At 35.6% G+C, this 21,488-nt stretch overlaps 1 protein-coding gene across 2 annotated transcripts in view; it reads right to left on the minus strand.

Annotated features, from left to right (window-relative positions):
* The window catches only part of AGK (acylglycerol kinase), a 104,414-nt gene that overhangs the window by 41,365 nt on the left and 41,561 nt on the right, over nucleotides 1-21,488 (minus strand). For both annotated transcript variants that reach the window (XM_021709125.1, XM_008051100.2), the window contains exons 6-8: nucleotides 13,912-14,004; nucleotides 10,465-10,497; nucleotides 9,071-9,165 (exon numbers count right to left, since the gene is read on the minus strand). In XM_021709125.1, coding sequence (XP_021564800.1) covers nucleotides 9,071-9,165; nucleotides 10,465-10,497; nucleotides 13,912-14,004 — 221 coding nt within the window. The remainder of the gene's footprint in view (nucleotides 1-9,070; nucleotides 9,166-10,464; nucleotides 10,498-13,911; nucleotides 14,005-21,488) is intronic.

Here is a 21,488-nt window from a genome sequence, read left to right on the forward strand (position 1 = left end):
ACTCCCCCACCACACACACACACACACACACACACACACACACACACACACACACACACACACACGTACTCCTGCCCAGAGTACTAATAGCTGAGTCAAGAAGAAGACGCAGTCTTTCAAAAAATAATCCAAGAAAGAAAAACATAGGAGTGCAAAATAATTACTGAAACAAATATAGTAGAACGCTCTGATATGGACCCAAAGAGAAAGCTTTAGCAAGGAGAAGTTTATGCAAGGCGCCAATCATTTATTTATTTAACATTTATTGATTCTCTAATAGTGCCTGACTCGTAATTACTCTTAGAAAATATGATACTTAAATAATATAACATTTTTAATTCATTGTAAGAAATTCAGGCACTTCAAAAAAAAAAACTATATTTTTTACTCTAACAGTCAGAAGAGTAACTAAGAAACAAGATTTGTTGTAGTTATTTTAGCAAAATATAATTCAGAACCCAAGATATATGTCTCTTATCTTCCAGTACTAGGATGCACTTCATTTTAATTGCTGATAGGTTTGTTCAAAGACACAAGGCTGTTTTTAATCTACATTCTGATAGTTATTTGAAAAGTCTATAGGTTAAAAAAAAAAAGTATTATCAATGACATCCATGCAGGGCACATGAAGCTATGCCAGGCTTAGGAGCAGTTCTAGAGTTTGTGCTTTATTAGATCCAAGGTTAGACACACATAATATACAACAGATAGTCAACAAAAGAAATACTAAATCAACAAATGGCTAAACAATAAGATATTAGTGCTTGGAGCAGAGAGAACAAGCAGACCCACATCAAGCCCTTCCTCGCATCACCTGTTAACCTTTCCTGGAATCTGTCTGTGGTCTCTGAGCATGGCTAAATATTTTTATCCTTAAGATCTGGACTGAAGTATCATTGCTGCAGAGAAGCCTAGAAGTAGGTCATCTCTATTACTGAACTGTACTCATTACCCTTCACAGTAGACATCACAATTCATAATATATATATATATTTCTTTATTTAGTTTACTATCTGTCTCCTCTGGAGACTGAAAGTTCCACCAGGTTAGTGATAATTTACATCTGCTTATTAACCAATATAAAACCTACCAGTAGTGCATGGCATGTAATATGCATTTGATATTTGCTGAATGCATTATTTTATTCTATCAAATGTTAAGCATATAAAAAAGTACAGAGAATTATACTATGAACTCTTATACATTCCTCAACAATTATCAACTCATAGCCAATCTTACTACCTTTTGTATCCCCCACCCATTGCCCTCTTCCCTGTATCAATTAAAGCAAACTCTAAATATCTTTACACCACCAACATACATTTAGTCAATGTTCAAACTCCCTCGATTAACTATTTTTTAATTATTTTATTCAAATCAGGATCCAAATAAGATGCAACTTTTCAAGTCTCGTCTAATCTATACATTCCTTCAGTTTTTCTTATTCCCTACTTGAAGAAATGGATTGTTTATCTTACTGAATTTCTGAAGGTTTGGGTTTTACTATGTCCCTATGGTGTTAACATGCATCTCCATTCCCTGTGTTTTCTGCAAATCTGATCTAGAATAGAAAATCTGTACCAGATTAAGTGTTTGGAAAAATACATCATAGATGTGTATGTAGTGTATAGTTCCATCAGGAGGTACATAATAATGTCTGCTCATCTCTCCTTTTGTGATGGTGCCAACCATTGATAATCATTGCCTTCATTTATTAACTTGCAGGTTGGTGATCTTTTAATTATATTATTCCTTCTAACTTATTATCTGGTCTACAGAGAGAAACTTTCCCTCATTAACGATTTAGATACCCTGAAATATAGGTGATATGAGAAAGTCAGGATAAATGCTTGATTTTTACACTTTTTAAAAGTTAGTTTTCAAAATAATACATGAATTCTCTAGTATCATCCAAAAGTGACCAGTTTTTCATTTTGATTTTCTAGTATCACTATGACCTCATTCAGCAATTTAAATATACATTTGATATATTTCAATATATACAGTTATTAGCCTTATTGATACTCAAATTGCTCCAAATAAATACATTTCAATGGTTGAGTACAAGGGTCAGTACATAATTAGGATAAATAATGAGAAAGAGTAGACACAGAAGGTCCTTGATTTTTTTTAAGACTTTATTTCTTAGAGCAGTTTTAGGTTCACAGCAAAACTGACAGGAAGGTACAGAGGTTTCCCAAATACCCTTAATCCCTAACACATGCATCGTCTTCCCTTCGTCAGTATCCCCCACCAGCATGGTCCATTTGTTAAAACTAATGAACCTACGTTGACACATCATTACCGCACAAAGTTCACAGTTTACATGAGGGTTCACCTTTTGTGTTGCACATTCTATGGGTTTAGACAAATGTATAATGACATGCATCCACCATTATAATATCATAGAGTATTTCTACTGCCCTAAAAATCCTCTGAGCTACAGCTTTTCATACCCTCTCTCTTAACCTGGCAACCACTGTTCTTTTTATTGTCTATGCAAAAGTTTTGCCTTTTCCATGTTATATAATTGAAATAACATATTAAGTAGTCTTTTCAGATTGGCTTCTTTCACTTAGCAATATGCATTTAAACTTTTCCCATGTCTTTTCATGACTTGATAGCTCATGTCTTTATATTGCTGGATAACATTCCATTGTCTGGATGCACTGGTTTACTAATTCATTCGTCTACAATTTCTTCTTGTGTGAGTTTTAGCAAATTGTGTCTTTCAAGGAATTGGTCTATTTAATTTAGGTTATCAAATCTGTAAGCACCAAGTTGTTCATACAATTCGTTTATTATCCTCTTAATGTCTATAGCAGTAATAGTGATGGTCCTTATAGTGATGTGCTCTCTTTCATTTCTAATGTTAGTAATTTGTATCCTATTTTTTTCTTAGCCCAGTTAGAGCGTTATTGATTTTATCAATCTTTTCAAAGAACCAGCTTTTGATTTTATTGATTTTCTCTGTTGATTTTCTGTTTTCAATTTCATTGATTTCTGCTCTAATTCTTATTGCAGTCCGGTCTTCGTATCAGTGAGTTCCATACCCGCAGATTCCATCAGCCAAGGATTGAATTTTTTTTTAATTGCATCTGTACTGAACATGTAGATTTTTGCCTTGTCATTATTCTATAAATAATACAGTATAACAACTATCTACATAGCATTTGTCTTATATTAGGTATTATAAGTAATCTAGAGATGATTGAAAATATATGGGAAGATGTACATAGGTCCTATGCAAATACTGTACCATTTTTTAAAAAATTTTATTTTAAAGATGTGGGGTACAATTCAGAATTAGGTACATAAGTAGTCATCATACAGGTGAAGTTTAGGCCTTCCTTTTGTACCCACTTTGCCTGGTTTGGTTTCAGGTACCCTTATAGATGTTATGTGCCCCCTCCCCTACTCCCTCTCCTGGCAGTGTCCCATTACTGACAATCCCTTTCTTATAGTACTATGATAATGTTCAGGGTCTGCTTATGAGTGAGAATATGTGGTACTCTTCTACAAGGACTTGAGAATCTGCAGATTTTCATATCCATAGGAAGTCCATGGATTCTGGGGAACAACTGTCTTTCTTTCTTTCTTTCTTCTGCTTACTTTGGATTTAACTTGCTCTTCTTTTTCTTGTTTCTTAAGGCAGAAACTTTATTGATCTTTCTACTTTTCTAACACGTGCATTTAATACGATTGATTTCCCTCTAAGCAGTACTCTTGCTGCATCCCACAACTTTTGATAAGTTGTGTTTTCATTTTTACTTAGTACAAAATTAAAATTTCTCTTGAGATTTCTATATAAACTCCATGAATTTGGCAGTTTTTCCATTTATCTTTTTCTTATTGATTTCTAGTTTAATTCCATTGCCGTCTGAGAAAAGACACTGCATGATGTCTATTCTTTTAAATGTGTTAAGGTGTGTTTATGGCCTAGAATTTGGTCTATCTTGGTGAACATTCCATGTGAACTTGAGAAGAACGTGCATTCTGCTGTTGTTGAAGTAGTCTATAGGTGTCAATTGTATTCAGTTGACTGGTAGCGTTGCTGAGTTCAACTGTGTCCTCACTGATTTTCTGCCTGCTGGATCTGTCCATTACTGGTAGAGGGGTCTTGAAATATGCAACTGTGATAGTGAATTCATCTGTTTCTTCATGCAGTTGTATTAGTTTTTGCCTCAGATAGTTTGACACTGTGTTATGAGGCACATACAAGTTAAGGATTGTCATGTCCTCTTAGATAACAACCTCTTTAACATTATGCAATGTTTGTTTTTTTGTTTTTTCGTTTTTTTGAGTTGAGGTCTCACCCGGTCACTCAGACTGCAGTGCAGTGGCACAGTCACAACTCACCGCAGCCTCAAACTCCTGGGCTCCAGTAATTCTCCAACCTCAGCCTCCCAAGTAGCTAGAACTGCAAGCAAGCATCACCACGCTCAGTTAATTTTTTTACTTTTGGAGAGATGAGGTCTCACTATATTGCCCAGGCTGGTCTCAGACTCCTTGAGCTCAAACGATCCACTTGCCTCAAGCTCCCAAAGTACTGGGATTATAGGAGAGAGACACCGTGTCCGACTTATACTGCCCTTCTTTATCCCTGATAACTTCCCTTGTTTTGAAATCTGCTATCTGAAATTAAGATAGCTACTTCTGGTTTCTTTTTATTAGCTATCTTTTGATTTTTCTTCATTCATTTACTTTTAATCTGTGTCCTTATACTTAAAAGTGAGTTTCTTACAGACAACGTATAGTTGGTCTTGTTTTTGATCCACTCTGACAATCTTTTTTTTTTTTTGAGTTGGAGTCTCACTCTGTCACCCAGACTGGAGTGCAGTGGCCACTCCTGGCCACTGCAGCCTCGACCTGCTGGGCTCCAGCGATCCTTCCACCTCAGCCTTCCAAGTGGCCGGAATTACAGGTGTGTGCTACCACACCTGGCTCATTTTTATTTATTGTAGAGATGAGGTCTTGCCAAATTGCCCTGGCGGGTCTCGAACCCACGGGCTCAGGCAATCCACTCACCTCAGCCTCCCAAAAGCGCAGGATTACAGGCTGAGCCACTAAACCCGGTTGACAATCTTTTTAAATTGGTACATTTAGACCACTGATGATCAAAGGGATTATTGAAGCAGTTAGATTAATATTTACCATATGTGTTACTGAATTCTGTTTGTGGCCCTTGTTCTTTATTCCTGATTTGTCTTCTATTCTTTTTTGCCTTCTGTAATTATAAATTTTATATGATTCCATTTTCTCTCTTATCTTAGTATATCAGTTATAATCTTTTTCTTTTATTATTGGTTGCCCTAGAGTTTGTAACATGTAAGCACAACTAATCCAAGTCCACTTTCAAGTAATTCCACACTACTTCACAGATAGTGTAGCTTATAAAAAAATAATCCTAATTTCTTCCTTGTATCACTGATATCATTCACATCACTCATGTATGAGCAAATACTATATCATATGCACATAAGAACACATAATCGAATACATTGTTATTGCCATTTTATTTTATTTATTTTTATTTTTTTATTTTTTTTGAGTTGGAATCTCACTCTGTCACCCAGACTGGAGTGCAGTGGCCACTCCCGGCCACCGCAGCCTCGACCTGCCAGGCTCCGGCAATCCTTCCACCTCAGCCTTCCAAGTAGCCGGAATTACAGGCATGCGCTACCACGCCCGGCTGATTTTTTGATTTATTGTAGAGATGAGGTCCTGCTGCCCAGGTGAGTCTCGAACCCGCGGGCTCAGGCAATCCACTCACCTCAGCCTCCCAAAGGCATGGGATTACAGGCTGAGCCACCGAGCCCGGCTCTGTATTGCCATTTTAAACAAACTGTTATCTGTTAGCTCAATTAAGGAAAATAAAAGTTTTTATTTTACCCTCACTTACTCCTCCTTTGGTGGTCTTCCTTTCTTTATGTGCAGTCAAATTTCTGACCTCTACCATTTTTCTCCTTTAACATGTTCTGCAAGCCATGACTACTGGCAATAAATTCCCTCAGTTTTGTCTGAAAAAGTCTATTTCTCCTTCCCTTTGGAAATTTATAGTGTACAGAGTTCTAGGGTGGTATTTTTTTCCTCTCAATGCTTCAAATATTCCACTTCACTCTCTTCTTGCCTTTATGGTTTCTGAGAAGTCAGACGTAATTCTTTATCTTTGTTCTTCTATAGGTAAAGTCTTTCTGTCTTCTAACTTCTTTCAGTATTCTCCATTTCTGCTAGTGTTTTTTACCTCTAGCATTTCTTTTTGGTTCTTTCTTATCATTTTCAACTCTCCACTTACATTGCCCATTTGTTCTTGTACGCTGTCTACTTTATCCATTAGAGTCCCTTAGCAAATTAATCATAGTTGTTTTAGATTCCTAAAGAAAAATTCCACATCTAAAATATGGGTGCTCTACAGATCTCCCCATTAGTGTGATCAGGCTTAAAATGTAAACACTTAAGTCAAAAATCATATTCAAGGCCAGATGTGGTGGCTCACACCTGTAATCACAGCACTTTTGGAGGTGGAGGCAAGAAGATTGCTTGAGTCAAGTAGTTCAAGACCAGCCTGGGCAACACAGCGAGACCTTATCTCTACAAAAAAATTAAAAAATTAGCCGAGAGTTGTGGTACACACCTGTGGTCCAAGCTCCTTTGGGGACTGAGGCAGGAAGATCACCTGAACCCAGGAGACTGAGGCTGTGGTGAACCATGATTGTGCCACTGCACTCCAGTCTGGGTTGATTAAGACCCCAACTCAAAAACAAAACAAAACAAAAACATACCCACCTAAACCAGTGTTTTTAACAAAGTTATATATAACTTAAGATACTTTAAAATCTTAAAAATGTAAATATTAACTCAAATGTTTAGATTAAATTCTGGGTTCCCTAGTAAGCAAGTTGAAAAATTGTACTTTCTCATAATATCTCTATCAACTTATTTTTATTCCATTTTTTCCTTCTAATACAGATACTAACTGAGAAGTAGGTAGCAGTTTAGAATATGAGATTCATTTAGGAGAAAGTAAGTAGCACACTCATAAGTTTACATTAATTTGGTATGAATATATTAGTTCTGAAGGAATGTATTAAAAATAATTCAAAAGCACTATACTTACTCTGAACACTACTTAGTACATTGAGAGGTTTAATAAGTGTCTTTGAGAGACTGACCTTAAATAAAAAATTGTTGCAACTCAAAAAAAACTTTTTATAATAATTTTTTTTCTAAATTGCTTGACAGAAAACAGCTGAAATACAACCTTAAATTCATCATTCTCCAGTCAGTAACTGAAAGCTCTAAATAAAGTGGCACTGCAGCATAGAACAGCACATTTAGGATTATTTACCTGCAACATTCCAAATTCAAGACTCTTTTTCCTTTTGTAGTAATCACGGTACAACAAATCTTGACAGCAGTGCAAAAAGCAAAGCCTTGTTCTTTTTAAATAGCCTTAGGCATCTGCCATGTTAAGAGGCCTACAAAATTCTGAACCCAGGACAGACTTACTTGATTATCTAAGAGCCCTGGGGCAGGCTTACAAATTAAGTTTCATAAATTTTTAAGTCATAAATAGGAGTAGCAACAATGTAGCTTAACTACAGTAGAAAATCAGCTCCCCCAAAACTGAAGACTCAAACCCTGAGGGTTGACACACTCTGTGTAAATTAGCTTTTGGACAGGCAAGGAGTTCTCCAAGGGAAACAATTTACCCCTAGATCACTGGCATATGCCATTTGGAATATTGGCTAAAGCAATTCAAATAATCTATACTGACACAAGGGAAAGACAAGCTCTCTAATGTAACCAAGTCCTAAACCAGATAGGATTTATCTCAGAGAAGCAAAAACATGAGCAATTCAACATGACTATCTACTGCCCCTTAGAAATTTTAAACTGCAAATAAAAAATAGGACCAATTGAAATGGCCTCTTCTGTTGTTAGGACTCAGGATGGCTAGTGAATAGTTGAATAATCCCCATTATGTTAAGGTTTGAAGCATGACAAAAGTTTGAATGAAAGTCTGATATTTGTATCTATGTCATGCCCAGTGTTTTGACATAAGGCCCAAGGCTCTCGTAAAAAAATAAAAGAAAGAATAGTTAAAAAACAAAAGAGTTGACACCTAAAATTAAAACAGCAAAACTAAATCCACAAACCAGCCTAATCAAAGAATTACAAAGGAAAAAAAAAAATCCTTAACCAAAACAGAAAATCACTTGAGTATTATTACTATTACTTATTCTAGAAGGTTACAACCAGAAACGTCATGAGAAAATTATAATTCATTTATTCACTGACTTCTTCCAATGTGTCACAAAGCATACATTAAAGATCAAGCAACTGATCTCTCAGATATCTCTCCATTTATTTATGTCTTCCTGACAACCATTTGTTCAAGATGATATTATTAATCTCTGTCAAAACCAGGACTCAAACTCAAGATTCCTATCTTCTTGAAAGTGTAGAGCTTTGTTTACATAATGCTTTCAAGAAAAAAGAACAATAACAACAACAATTTTCTTGGCTCCTGAAGCCATTGTTAGACTCACAGCCATTTTATTTGCACTGCTTCCTCTGTCTACTTTATCCACAGCTGCCCATCACTTAAAGGCACTCCCAAAAGGATGTGACTATATTTAGTTGTTTTAGCTATTTATACTATCAAGATAATAAAGCCAACGCTACAGGATCAATCTTCACAAGGGATTTGCTGTCATCACACATACTTAAAGCAAACAAATAATCAGAGCAAATGCATATTCACTAAAGATTCTTACAATGTAAAAGCACAGAAACAGTCTGGGTCTTCACAGCTGGCAAATGGCCATCACATATTTACCTCCATACCTGACCTGGGGACTTATTATTAAACTATCGGAGTCCCACAACCCAACTGGAAAACTTCCCAAAGAACTAAAAGGTTGAACTCTAGACTAGGTCCTCCTCTTAATTATTTGCAGTTTCAGGCTATCAAAACTAAAAAAAAAAAAAATTATATCATACATGTAAATTTTCATTCCCAGGCTTGCTCACCCACAAATGCTAGTACACCACATTGACAACCTACTGGACTTTGCTTCCACTTTCGGCAAAGAGGGCATGACTCAAACTACTGGTCTGTCCCAGTGGGATAAATCCAATGGGAATCTTACTGAAGGTAGCCTGGGGGGGAAAAAAAAGGAAAGTTTTATTGTTATGGTCAGAAAATCCAGCTTAATGGAGAGGCACAAGTGTGTCCACTATGACAAAGCAACTGTACCTGTCTCCCCGTCTCCTTTCCCACATCCCTAGACCAGTAATCAAATAAAGCTAGGTGAGCAGTTTCTCAAACAAGGCAGGCAAGGAAAACAAAATGACTTAGAATTTGGAAGAAATATTTGAGTACTCATTAATGACAATTGTTTGAAGGAAATGTTAAGATAACGAGGGTCTTAAAGAGACCAGATCAATGCAGTAGTGCAACAGAGACTGTAATATGTTGCCATACTATTTTAAAAAGTTGCAGATAAAATCCAACTAAAAATATCTACCATTTGTACAGTGACCGATGACAAGCGAAGGTGCTTTACAAACTATCCCAAACACAAATAAGGCAAAGACAATAAGCAAGTTCAATTCACAGAAGGTAATGGCATAGCAGTTGATTTAATTAAATGCCACAAATATAATAGATAGTATAAGATTCCTAAAGACTATTTTGAGTAATATTTACTATCACCAAAGGGAATAAGATAAATCTTCTTTTTTATTGTTATTTATGAAACATCTTAAGCTATTGTAGAAGCATGCATAAGATATTGTTTCAAACACCCATGTGCCCACAATCCAGATTTAACAAATGTTAACATCTGCCATTTTGCTTCAGATGTTTTAAGAAATAAAATACAGATACAATTGAAGTTCCTTCTAATCCTATTCTCTTCTCTCTTCCCAGAGGAAATCATTATTCTAAGGCTGGTAAGATGCCTTTCCATTCACATTATTATTCTTTTATTACATATTTAAGTATCCATTAACAAGAGATAGTATTTTTCAAATTTTAAAACTTTGTAGAAATGCATAACATACTTTGGTAACCTGCCTTTTTTATTCAATATTTTTGAGATTTAAAAGTGGATGTGGATACTTATAGATCTAGTTCATTCATTTTAATTGCTGTATGACTCCCACTATATTAAGATGCCACAATTTATTCATGAAGGAATTATTTGAAGAAAAGATGCCATACGTAAATTGGATATTTAAACTAACTGTTGGTCAAAGCTATTGATATCCTTGATTACCAAAGCAGAAAAGTCCACCATGGGTTGATAAAAGTGTTCTATGACATAGGCAGCAGAATTTACTTTTTTAAATCCAAAGAAGTACAATTTGTGCCCATTTTAAAAAACAAAATAAAGAGCAAGAAAAGGAACAGAAAAGTAAAGTTAACATGCAATTAATCTTTCTTTTACAGCTCACCTCATCTGTTCTTCGAAGAACTCCAGTAACAACCTATAAATGTTAAAAAAATTATTATAAACATGCATTTCCTTAATCATAAAATAATTTGATATAATTTTCATGGACTATATTCTTATTCCTATTTTCTTCCTAGAAACTCTGTTAAAAGATTTACTGGATCTTAAAACACACAGTATTCTCCAATATAATGAAACATAAATTAGATTTTATTTTTGACCTAGGATCACTAATACAATAAGGGTTAAGATAAAATAATCTTAAAACTCCTCATTATACTAGTAAAAATATGTTTTAAGTTCTATAAAATTGGCATAAATATGATGTATACATCAATTATACAAAAGACCCTAGTTTATTATTATAAAATATATGTACAGCCGGGCTCGGTGGCTCAGCCTGTAATCCCACGTCTTTGGGAGGCTGAGGTGAGTGAATTGCCTGAGCCCGCGGGTTCGAGACCCGCCTGGGCAGCGAGACCTCATCTCTACAATAAATCAAAAAATCAGCCGGGCGTGGTAGCGCATGCCTGTAATTTCGGCTACTCGGAAGGCTGAGATGGAAGGATCGCCAGAGCCCAGCAGGTGGAGGCTGCGGTGGCCGGGAGCGGCCACTGCACTCCAGTCTGGGCGACCGAGTGAGACTCCAACTCAAAAAAAAAAATGAAAAAAATAAATAAATAAATAAATAAAGTACATGTACAAGAAAAAACCACTTTGCTACACTCAGACGTACGCACTCAATAAATGGTTCTTATTGATGAATATGAAGACAGGATATTATTCTTGCAAAAACTATGAAAAATATCTAAAGAAAAATGATTTCTCATAATTCTATAATGCTGGATAACCAATATTAATCACATTTACATTTTGATATATTTTCCTCAAATTTTTTTAATCAATGTATATTTTTATGTGACTGATTATACCAAATACACAATTTGATAGCTTTCTTTAAAAACATTTTGTAAAATAAAGCCTGACCCAAATCTCCTTCCTTCCTCTTCTGCCTCACTGAACTTCAGAATTAAATGGGGCTGTCAAGAAGTCTACTTCATTCTTTGTAGGCATGCTATCAATATTTGTCACACTTCATTAAAAAGCCATAAAAACAATTACAAGATCATTAGCACAGCCTTTTTAAAAGAAGCTTACTAAGGCTCACATAATTGTTAAGTCAAACATAGGAGAGTACCCTGTCTGCTGCTAGCTTCTGATCCCTGAACGCTGATGAAACCACCAAATGGAGACAACAGGCAATCAGAAATAAGATATGGATGTGAATTAAACTATACAGAATCAAATAATTGAGTAGTGGGCAGGATCACCTGCACTGTACTCTTAAAGGGTTTCCAATATGTAATGAATACAGTAAGTCCCCTACATACAAACCTTCATATTGCAAATTTTCACTTGTTAGCTCACATGTCTAGCATATATTGTCATGTGTATGCATCCTCTAAAAGTGGTTGTACTTTTGTGTACTTTACTGTATAAGAGGACACTAGTATAGTACAATGCTACCCAAACATGACTGAAATGTTTTTTTAAGAGGTTAGATAGAATTGAATCCAGCAAGGAACTAGAACCTGTGCCATCAATGTCAGGCGTGAGTGAAATTGCAGCTTGCCCTCTGTCTCCTATTGGTGATGATCCTTCAGTTCTACCATCTCCCACCTCCTCTTCCTTCTCCAGTCAGTAACTCTTCTTGCCTGTTCACTCGATGCCAGTCCCTGTATGACAGCTGTTGTACTGTACTGTACTACTGTACTTTCCAAGGTACTGCACTGTAAGATTAAAGTTGTTTTATTTTTTGTTTGTTTTTTATGTATTATTTGTGTGAAAAGTATTATAATCCTGTTACAGTACAATACTATATAACTGATTGAGTGAGTTGGGTACCTAGGCTAACTTTGTTGGACATACGAACAAATTGCACTTAGGGATGCTCTCAGAACGGGACTTATTTATATGTAGGGGACTTACTATACACTAGTCTGATGCATGAAAAAGAAGTGCACTTGCAGGGCATAAAACTTACTTTTCTTATTGGACCAAAGTAAGCATTAACGGCATGTACTTTTTTGTAATTAATAAACTTTATTTTTTTTAAAGCAGTTTTAGTTCCAGCAAAATTAACAAGAAGGTACAGAGATTTCCCATAAGCCCCATTCTCCAACACATGTATACCCTCTCCCATTATCAACATCCTTCACCAAAGTGATTCATTTGTTACAACCAATGAACCTACACTGACACATTATTATCATCACCTTAAGTCCATAGTTCACATTAGGGTTCATTCCATGTGTTTCCACAATGACACGTATCGACCTTTAAAGTATCATACAAAGGAGTTTCAATGCCCTAAAAATCCTCTGCATTCTGTCTATTCATCCCTCCCTTCCACAGCCTCTGACAACCACTGATCTTTTCACTGTCTCCACAGTTTTGCCTTTTCCAGATGTCAAATGGTTGGAATCCTACAGTATGTACTCTTTTCAAATTAGCCTCTTTCACTTAGTAATATGCATCTAAGTTTTCTCCATGCCTTTTTGTGGCTTGATAGTTCATTTCTTTTTAGTGCTAAATAATAAAGTGTCAGGGTGTACCTCACTTTATTTATTTATTCATTCACCTATTAAAGGACATCTTGGCTGCTCCTGAGTTTTGGCCATAATGAATAAAGCTGCTGTCAACACTCATATGCAGGCTTTTGTCTGGACATAAGTTTCAACTCCTTTGGGTGAATACTAAGAAGCATGACTGTTAGATCATAGGTAAGAGTATGTTCAATTTTGTAAGAAACCAACCAACTATTCCAAAGTGGCTATACCATTTTACATTCTCACCGTTCAGTTTGCAATAGCATACTGAAATTTTAGCCATTATAATAGGTACACAGTGTTATCTCACTGAGGATGTGTGATATTAAAACAAAGGCAGATGCATATATCTGAACATATACCTCTTCCTATAAATGTAGTATTAAGAAATAATATTATGTATGATAGAAATGATTTAAGGATGGATAGATGCATTATCTTAAAATGAATCTTTATTCAAGTTCATTTATAAGAAACATTCCTCATAATTGAAATGAATATTCCATTATGAACAGAGCTACTTCATGAGTTTTCAAAATATAACAAACTTATCCTACCCACCACCATTTTGTCTCCTGCTTTATTCAATGTTATCAGACTTAAACCAAATAATACAAAAATTCTTCTATATGCTGGGTAGAGTGTTCACAAATAGTAATGAAATAAAAGTGCATGAGAAAAATTTAAAGCTATAATAATTTCAGAGAGGAACAATCTTAAAATAATGAATTACAAGAAAATAATTTCCTTAAATCATAACCACTTTATACTATTCCTTTAAGATCTAATTTACATTTTTTTCACCTACAAACTGGCTTCAAAGAGAAAAACAGTCATACCTCCTGCAGTGTCCCAAGTCCTCCAGCAACAATGATCACATCTGTGCTTTCCATCAATTCTAGGAGTTTCTTGGCTTGTCCTTCATAATCTGTCTGAAATACAAAGGAAGTCTTAGGTAAATTTATCATCCCAAGGTTAAGGGTAAAAAAAAGTGGGATATTTTCTTTAAAGTTTTATATTGACTCTCTGCTTAAATTTTACATAAGTGATAGACATGAAAAAGCAAACAGCTATCAAAGTAGCTATGCATAGTTTTTACAGCATTATACTTGAATAGCAAGAGACCTCAGAAACCATCTAGCCAGCTCCTTACTTAAAAATAAAATTCTAACCCATTAATTTGCCTCAGTTGTACAGATAGCTAGTCAAAGGCCTCAGTGTAGATTCCATTATATCACTTCCCTAATGATTTCATTCAAAAGCAGGAAGTAAAGTGTCCATGCAGATGGAAGAAGCAGATGGAATTAAAAGAATGCAGATTTGGGAGCCCAAGAGACCTCCATTAAGTCTCAACTCTGCTACGTTTTAGCTGAGTGGTCTTAAACTCTCTGGATCTTCATTTCCTTATCAGTGAAATTATGCATGTTGGGGAAGGGAGTAATAAGAACTTCCTTATAATATTGTTATAAAGCAGTAGGTAGAGCAAATAGCAAGGTCACTGTTCATAACTGGTGCTGTACTGAATACAAGGAGGTTACTATTGTTTTGCTATGACTGTATATAAAGAAATACAGGTATGATTCAAAGTAGCCACAAAACAGCACCTAAGCCTTACAATTGTTATTGATACCAGTTGATCTCAGACACAGATAGACTTAAATAAACCATTTAAGCCACCAGTGATGTGGACACCTTTAAAACCAAGCACTCAATTTTAATAGACATAATGCAACAAATACTAAATTAGGAACATTCCCGCCAATTGACACTATACTAGACACACTACTAGACAGTCTTTATTTGCAGGGGGGAGGGGTTGGAGTCTCACTCTGTTGCCCAGAATGGAGTGCAGTGGCATGCTCATGCTCACCACACCCTCAAACTGCAGGACTCAGGTGATCCTTCTGCCTCAGTCTTCCAAGAAGCTGGAAGTACAGGCATGTGTCACCATGCCCAACTAATTTATTGTATTTACTGTTTATTTTTATTGTAGAAATGAGGTCTCAGCAAGTTGCCAGGATTGTGTCAAAGCCCTGGGATCAGGAAATCCTCTCACCTCTGTCTCCCAAAGTGCTGGGATTACAGATGTGAGCCACCATGCCTGGTCATAGACAAAAATTAAGTATCTGGATTTCAGATGGGCTAAAGAACCTATGATACAATAAAAAATATATTTGGTCTTTGTCCTTGGTTTCTGGAGCAGAGTTCCTAAAACCCCTGGAATTTCCTTAGTGAGGGAAATGTCTTTTGTTATTCATGGCAAGCCCCTCTCAACCTATACCTGAGTTTGCTCTAATGAGGTAACTCTTGGCAGGCCCCTGGATAGCTTCAAGATGGTGGCTTGTTGCTAGAAAGTCCAGCAAGGTGATGAGAGGGCTGAAACTTTTAGCCCCACCCCTTGACCTCCAGGGAGAAGTGAGGGACTTGAGACTGAGTTCACTCACCAAGGGCCAATGATTTCATCAACCATGCAGACTTAACAGAGCTTCCATAAAACTCCCAAGGCAATAGAGTTTGGGAAGCTTCCAGGTTGGAAGTGAACACACTGAGGTGTCAAAGGGTGCCAGCCCCTCTGCCTTCGTACCTTGTCCTGTGCATCTTTCTATTTGACTGTTCCTGAGTTGTATTCTTTATAATAAACCAGCAAACAAAAGACAGTTTATTGTTGTTTTCTTGAGTTTGAGTCATTCTAGCAAATTATCACACCTGAGGAGGGAGCTGTGAGAAGCCTCAATTTATAGCTGGTTGATCAGAACAGGTGACTAATTCCCCTGGGACTTGGGACTGGTGCCTGAGGTGAGGGCAGTTTTGAGTCCCTAAACCATGGAGTCTACACTAACCCCAGGAGTTGGTGTTAAAATTGAATTGAATTGCTGACCACTCAGTTGGTATGGGAAAAGACCCCAGCACCTGAGTCAATAAATCCTAATATGTGACATTAATTCAGTTAACAGAGAAAAAAGGAAGTCTCCCTTAAATACCACTATCTAATGTTATAATGCTCTACTCTTATTCTAAAAATAAAATAACTGGCGTTATAGTTGCACATTGGGAAATATTTAATTTTTTAAAAAGAGAATATATGTCCATCCTAATTAAAAGGATGGTTTGTGAACACTCAGAAATAGGTAAGCATAGGAGTCAGCCTGGGTTCTCACTAAGACCAAGTCATTTCAGACTTCCTTCATTTCCTTCTATTGATACAGATCCCTATATCAGTAGACCTTGGAAATCAGACAGATGCATAGTATCTGGTCTTCAACAAGACTCCTGGCAAGTTATTTAATAATATCCCTGTGGACAAGGTGAAGCAATGTGGAAACAATATGCTAAAATACAATTGAATGGATGAATTATCAAGTGAATGTCTATGTCCAAAGTGAGATGTTCTACAAAATGATGCCAAGTTGCCGGAAGATTCCTGGGGACATTTCATTAGTGCTCTCCCTTCAGCCTCTCCTTATACCAGCAGTCCCCAACTTTTTTGGCATCAGGGACCAGTTTAATTCATGGAAGACAATTTTTCCACGGACAGGGAGAGGAGATGGTTTTGGGAAGATTCAAGTGCATTACATTGATTGTGTAACTCATTTATATTATTATTACATTGTAATACATAATGAAATAATTATACAACTCACCATAATGCAAAATCATTGAGAGCCCTAAATTTGTCTTCCTGCTACTAGACAGACCTATCTGGGAGTGATAAGAAACAGTGACACCCAAAGTGTGTTACTTATATCTAGTCTACTCTGTAAACTTGTTTTGGTTGCTATCACTGCAGAAAGCTCTGCTTCACAAAGATAGGATGTTGGAAATGGAAGCAAAATTTTCAGTGCCAATTTGGTCAGTACTGATCTGAACTAAGACAATAATGCAAGCAATGGGGAGCAGCTGTAAATACAGATGAAGCTTCACTCGCTTGCCTGCTACTCACCTCCTGCTGAGCGGCCCAATTCCTAACAGGTCACGTATGGGTACCAGTCTGTGACCTGGGGGTTGGGGACCCTGTCCTATACATTACTCTATCAAGAATGGAGATGAAAGGGACCCTTCTAGATACATAAATGACACAAAGTCAACCATTCTTACTTCCTTACTTCTTACTTCCCCAATCTCATCCTCTCACATTCTCTCTTTGTTCATTCCACTCCAACCACACTGCCTCCTTGCTAGTTCTCAAACATACCAAGTACACTCCTGACTCAGGTCTTTGGAAATGCAATATCTTTGGCTTAGATTCCCTTTTTTCAAGCATCTACATGACTTACTAATTTCCTACATGAATGAAAGAACCAAAATTCAAAGAGATTTTGACAGATCTAGCAGATCATAATTGAAAATATTACATTAATAGAGATAATATATTTGAGACTCTGATATTGAAAAGAAAATACCGAATGCACTAAAAGAAGAAGGATAAAAAATAGCTTAATGATAAAAAAAAAAAAGACCTTACACCTTTCACAAAAACTAACTCAAAATGGATCATAAACATAAAGGCAAAATGCAAAACTATAAGACTTACAGAAGATAACATAGGAGAGAATCTGAGTGATCTTGAGTTTGGCAATGAATTTTTGGGTACATTACCAAAAGAAAGATCCATTAAAAAAAATTGATAAGCAGGACTTCAACAAAATTTAAAATTTCTACCCTGCAAAAGATACTATTAAGAAAATGAAAAGACAAGTCACAGACTGAGATAAAATATTTTCAAAAAATATATGTATCTCTCTCAAAAGACTTGTATCTACAATATACAAAGAACTCTTAAAACTCAACAATAACAAACAACTCAATGAAAAGGTCAAAGATCAGAACAGACACCTCACCAAAGATCTATAGGTGCAAAATACGCATATGGAAATATACTCAACATTATAAGTCATTAGGAAACTTCAAATTAAAACAAAAAGACAGCATACTACACATCTGTTTGGATGGCTAAATCCAAAAAAACAGAAAAAAGCAAATGCTGACAACAATGTGGAACAAGAGTTCTCATTTACTAGTAGTGAGAATGCAAAATGGTGTGGCCAATTCAAAAGACTGCTTGGCAGTTTCTTACAAAACCATACATGCTCTTACCATAAACTGCAGTATATCAGACAATAGAATACTCTTCGACACTAAGAAGAAACGGGCTACCAAACCATGAAAAAGACAATGGAGAGACCTAAAATGCATATTAATGAAAGAAGCCAATATGAAAAAGCTACATATTGCATGAGTCCAATTAAATATGACATTTTTGAAATGGCAAAAGTATAGAGACAGTAAAAAGAACAGTAGTGGTGGGGGGGCAGGATGAATAAGTAGAGACATAGGATTTTTAGAATGGTGAAATTAGTCTGTATAATACTGTAATGGTGAATATAATGCATTATACATTTGTCAAAACCCACAGAACTGTATACAACACAAAGAATGAATCCAGATGCAAACTATGGACTTTAGTTAATAATAATACATCAATACTCACTCATCAACTATAGCAAATGTACCACACTAATGCAAGATGTTAATAATAGGGGACACTTGGCAGGGAGATACAGGTACTCTACACTTTCTGTTGAATATTCCCTCAAACCGAAAACTGCTCTAAAAAAAATTAAGTCTACTAACTTTTTAAAAAGTGGCCTCATTTCCAAAGCTTAGATATTGGGGTTTGGGGGACAATGAGTTCAATATGATTCAAAAGCATGCTATTTCAACAGCAAAAGAGTGTGATCCTGGGCTGCTTAAAATAATAGCATGTGGAATGAGAGACTTGGTGGCCCTGCTTTACTCCTTGCTAGATAGACCACCCCTCATTTCTGGGCACTACACTTCAAGAAAAAAGAAAACTGAAGAACACCTAAGAGAGCAATCAGGAAGGTGACAGATTTTAAAACATGTCCAATGTGAAGAAAGTGGGAATGTCTAAACCACAGAAAGCTTAAGGAAGGATCATGATAAGATTCTTCATTATTTCAAAAACTATTCTGCAGAAGAAAACGTAGCCTTGTTTCACATGAACCCTTATGATAGAACTAATCCCCTAAACCAATGATTCTCAATCCAACTATACATTATCATCACCTTGGAGTGAATGAATGAATGTTGTAAATACAGACACACAGATTCCACTCTATATCATTTACATCTAAGGAGTAAGACCTGGGCATAGGTTGTACTTTTAAATCTCCAGGTAATTTAATATTCAGCCAGAGTTAAGAACCACTGACCTCTGTGTAAAAATTCCTGAGAAACAGATTTCTTCTCAAAATAAGGAAGAGTACCTTAACAGTGCTATCCTAAGATGAAACAAGCTGTCTTGGAGGTTTCATGACAAGGGGGAGGCAGAGCCTGAGGTAGAAAACATATGACTTAGGATTGACAGACGTGAGATTGGATCAGCTCTGTCACTATTAATTGTGGAACTAAGCAGGTTTCTAGATGTTTACATCCTCATTTCCTCATGCATAAAATAAAGATAACACCCAACCTTATTGGGCTTTATGTGATTTAAATAAAATCACCTATAGAAGTGCTACAATTCCATTTCCAGCAGAATTGAAAATTAAAGCTATAGAGTAAAATAATAAAATATTTTAAAAATACATATTTCATGTATCAATAACTAGAATAAAGTAAGGAATGCTAAACCCCAAACTAGCACCTACATAGTAAATACTCTGAGGGCACCCTGTAGAGCAGATGGACCTGAACATTGGTTTTTAAAGTTAACCAAGTTCTAGAAAAAGCAGAAGAAAATCCCAGGACCTGATCATGGTTAGTGAGATTGATAGGAGAACCACACCACACCATAAGCCAGGACCAAAAAAACCACAAAACAAAGTTGATTTGCTCCTATCCTTTCCCTAAGGGACTGCAAGGACAATTACCTGTTCTGAAATTTGGTGCTAAATGAAGGGGGAAAAAAATCATTCCTGTGAATCCACATTTCTCACACAAGTAAATAATCCAAATTCATGCTACCTGCATACTCTGAAAACCTCAAACTAAAAATTTAAATTAAAGAGCTCCAGGACTTTCTTATATGCATTATGCAATGAGAATGACACAACATTCTTTCTGTGGTATCTTTACTAAATTACAAAACTTGAATCTAATCATGACAAAACAGCAGATGAACTCAAATTGAAGAACATTAAAAAGGAAAAAAACCTGAAGTCTTCAAAAATGTGACAGCCATGCAAGAAAAAGAAGATAATTAAGGAACATTTTTAGATTAAAGCTGCCTAAAGAGATATGACAACTAAATATAATATGTGATCCTGAATTGGATGTGGAACAAGAAAAAGTTTTTTTCTTTTGCTATAAATGACATTAGTGGAACAATTAACTTCATTTAAATAATTCTACAAATTGGATAATAGTATTGTGTCAATATCCATTTCTTGATTTTGAAATTGTTCTGCAGGTATATAAAAGAATGTCCTTGTTTTTAGGAACATTTAGAGGTACAGGAATATTATTTCTGCAAATTACATTCAAACATGTCTGAAAAATAATAGTAATATGTATTTGTATACATTCATACACATACATATACATGTAAAGGGAGAGTATATGTAAACATAGTAAAATGTTAGTATAGTATATGTAAAAATAGTAAAATGTTAGTAATTTGGGGAGTGAAGTGGATATGGGAATTTCTATTACTTTTACAAGTCTGAAATTATTTCAAAATAAAAGTTTATAGAAAAGAAATAAACCCTGTAAAAGAGCAGTAGTTTCTATGGAGGTATAAGAAGAAAACATTAGTATTCCTATTTCTAACAATTTTTTAATCCCATCCTTTTAAGTTTCTATTTTCTGTGGATATAATGTACATAACATATGAGCACTTGCATATAATTGATTAAGCATCTTACAAAGGACAAAATTACAAATACATGAATCACAGGACATTTGAACATGAGCTAGGTAACATGAAATTGTGTTAGAGAATTGTTATTTTTGCTAGGTATGAAAATGGCACTCTTGATACATTTAAAAGTATCCTTATTTGTTGTTTTTTTTTAAAAAACATGGAAGTATTTAGGGTAAAATAAGATAATATCTGTAATTTCCTTCAGGAAACACAGCAACCACACTAAGATGCCTGGTAGAGACCACGTGAGCCAGATGACAGCCACCATCAATCCAAAGACATGTGAGCAAGGCAATCATAGACCATCCTTCCTCTGTCATGCCACCAACGAGCCCAGGCAAGACTACTGACCAAAAGAATCATAAGCAGAAAAACTGTTGCTCCAGTTTGTTACATAGCAATAGATAATTAGTATCTGAGTTCTGACATTGTATAGAAAATAAATCTAATGATATCAACAATTATGATAACTGTTTATGAATTAAATGGTCCAGTCAAAATATGAAAAAAATTAGGTCTTTAAAATATTCT

This window comes from Carlito syrichta, unplaced genomic scaffold (assembly GCF_000164805.1).
Source record: "Carlito syrichta isolate Samal-C Ts95f unplaced genomic scaffold, Tarsius_syrichta-2.0.1 Scaffold163527, whole genome shotgun sequence".
NCBI classification, from domain to species: Eukaryota; Metazoa; Chordata; class Mammalia; order Primates; family Tarsiidae; genus Carlito; species Carlito syrichta.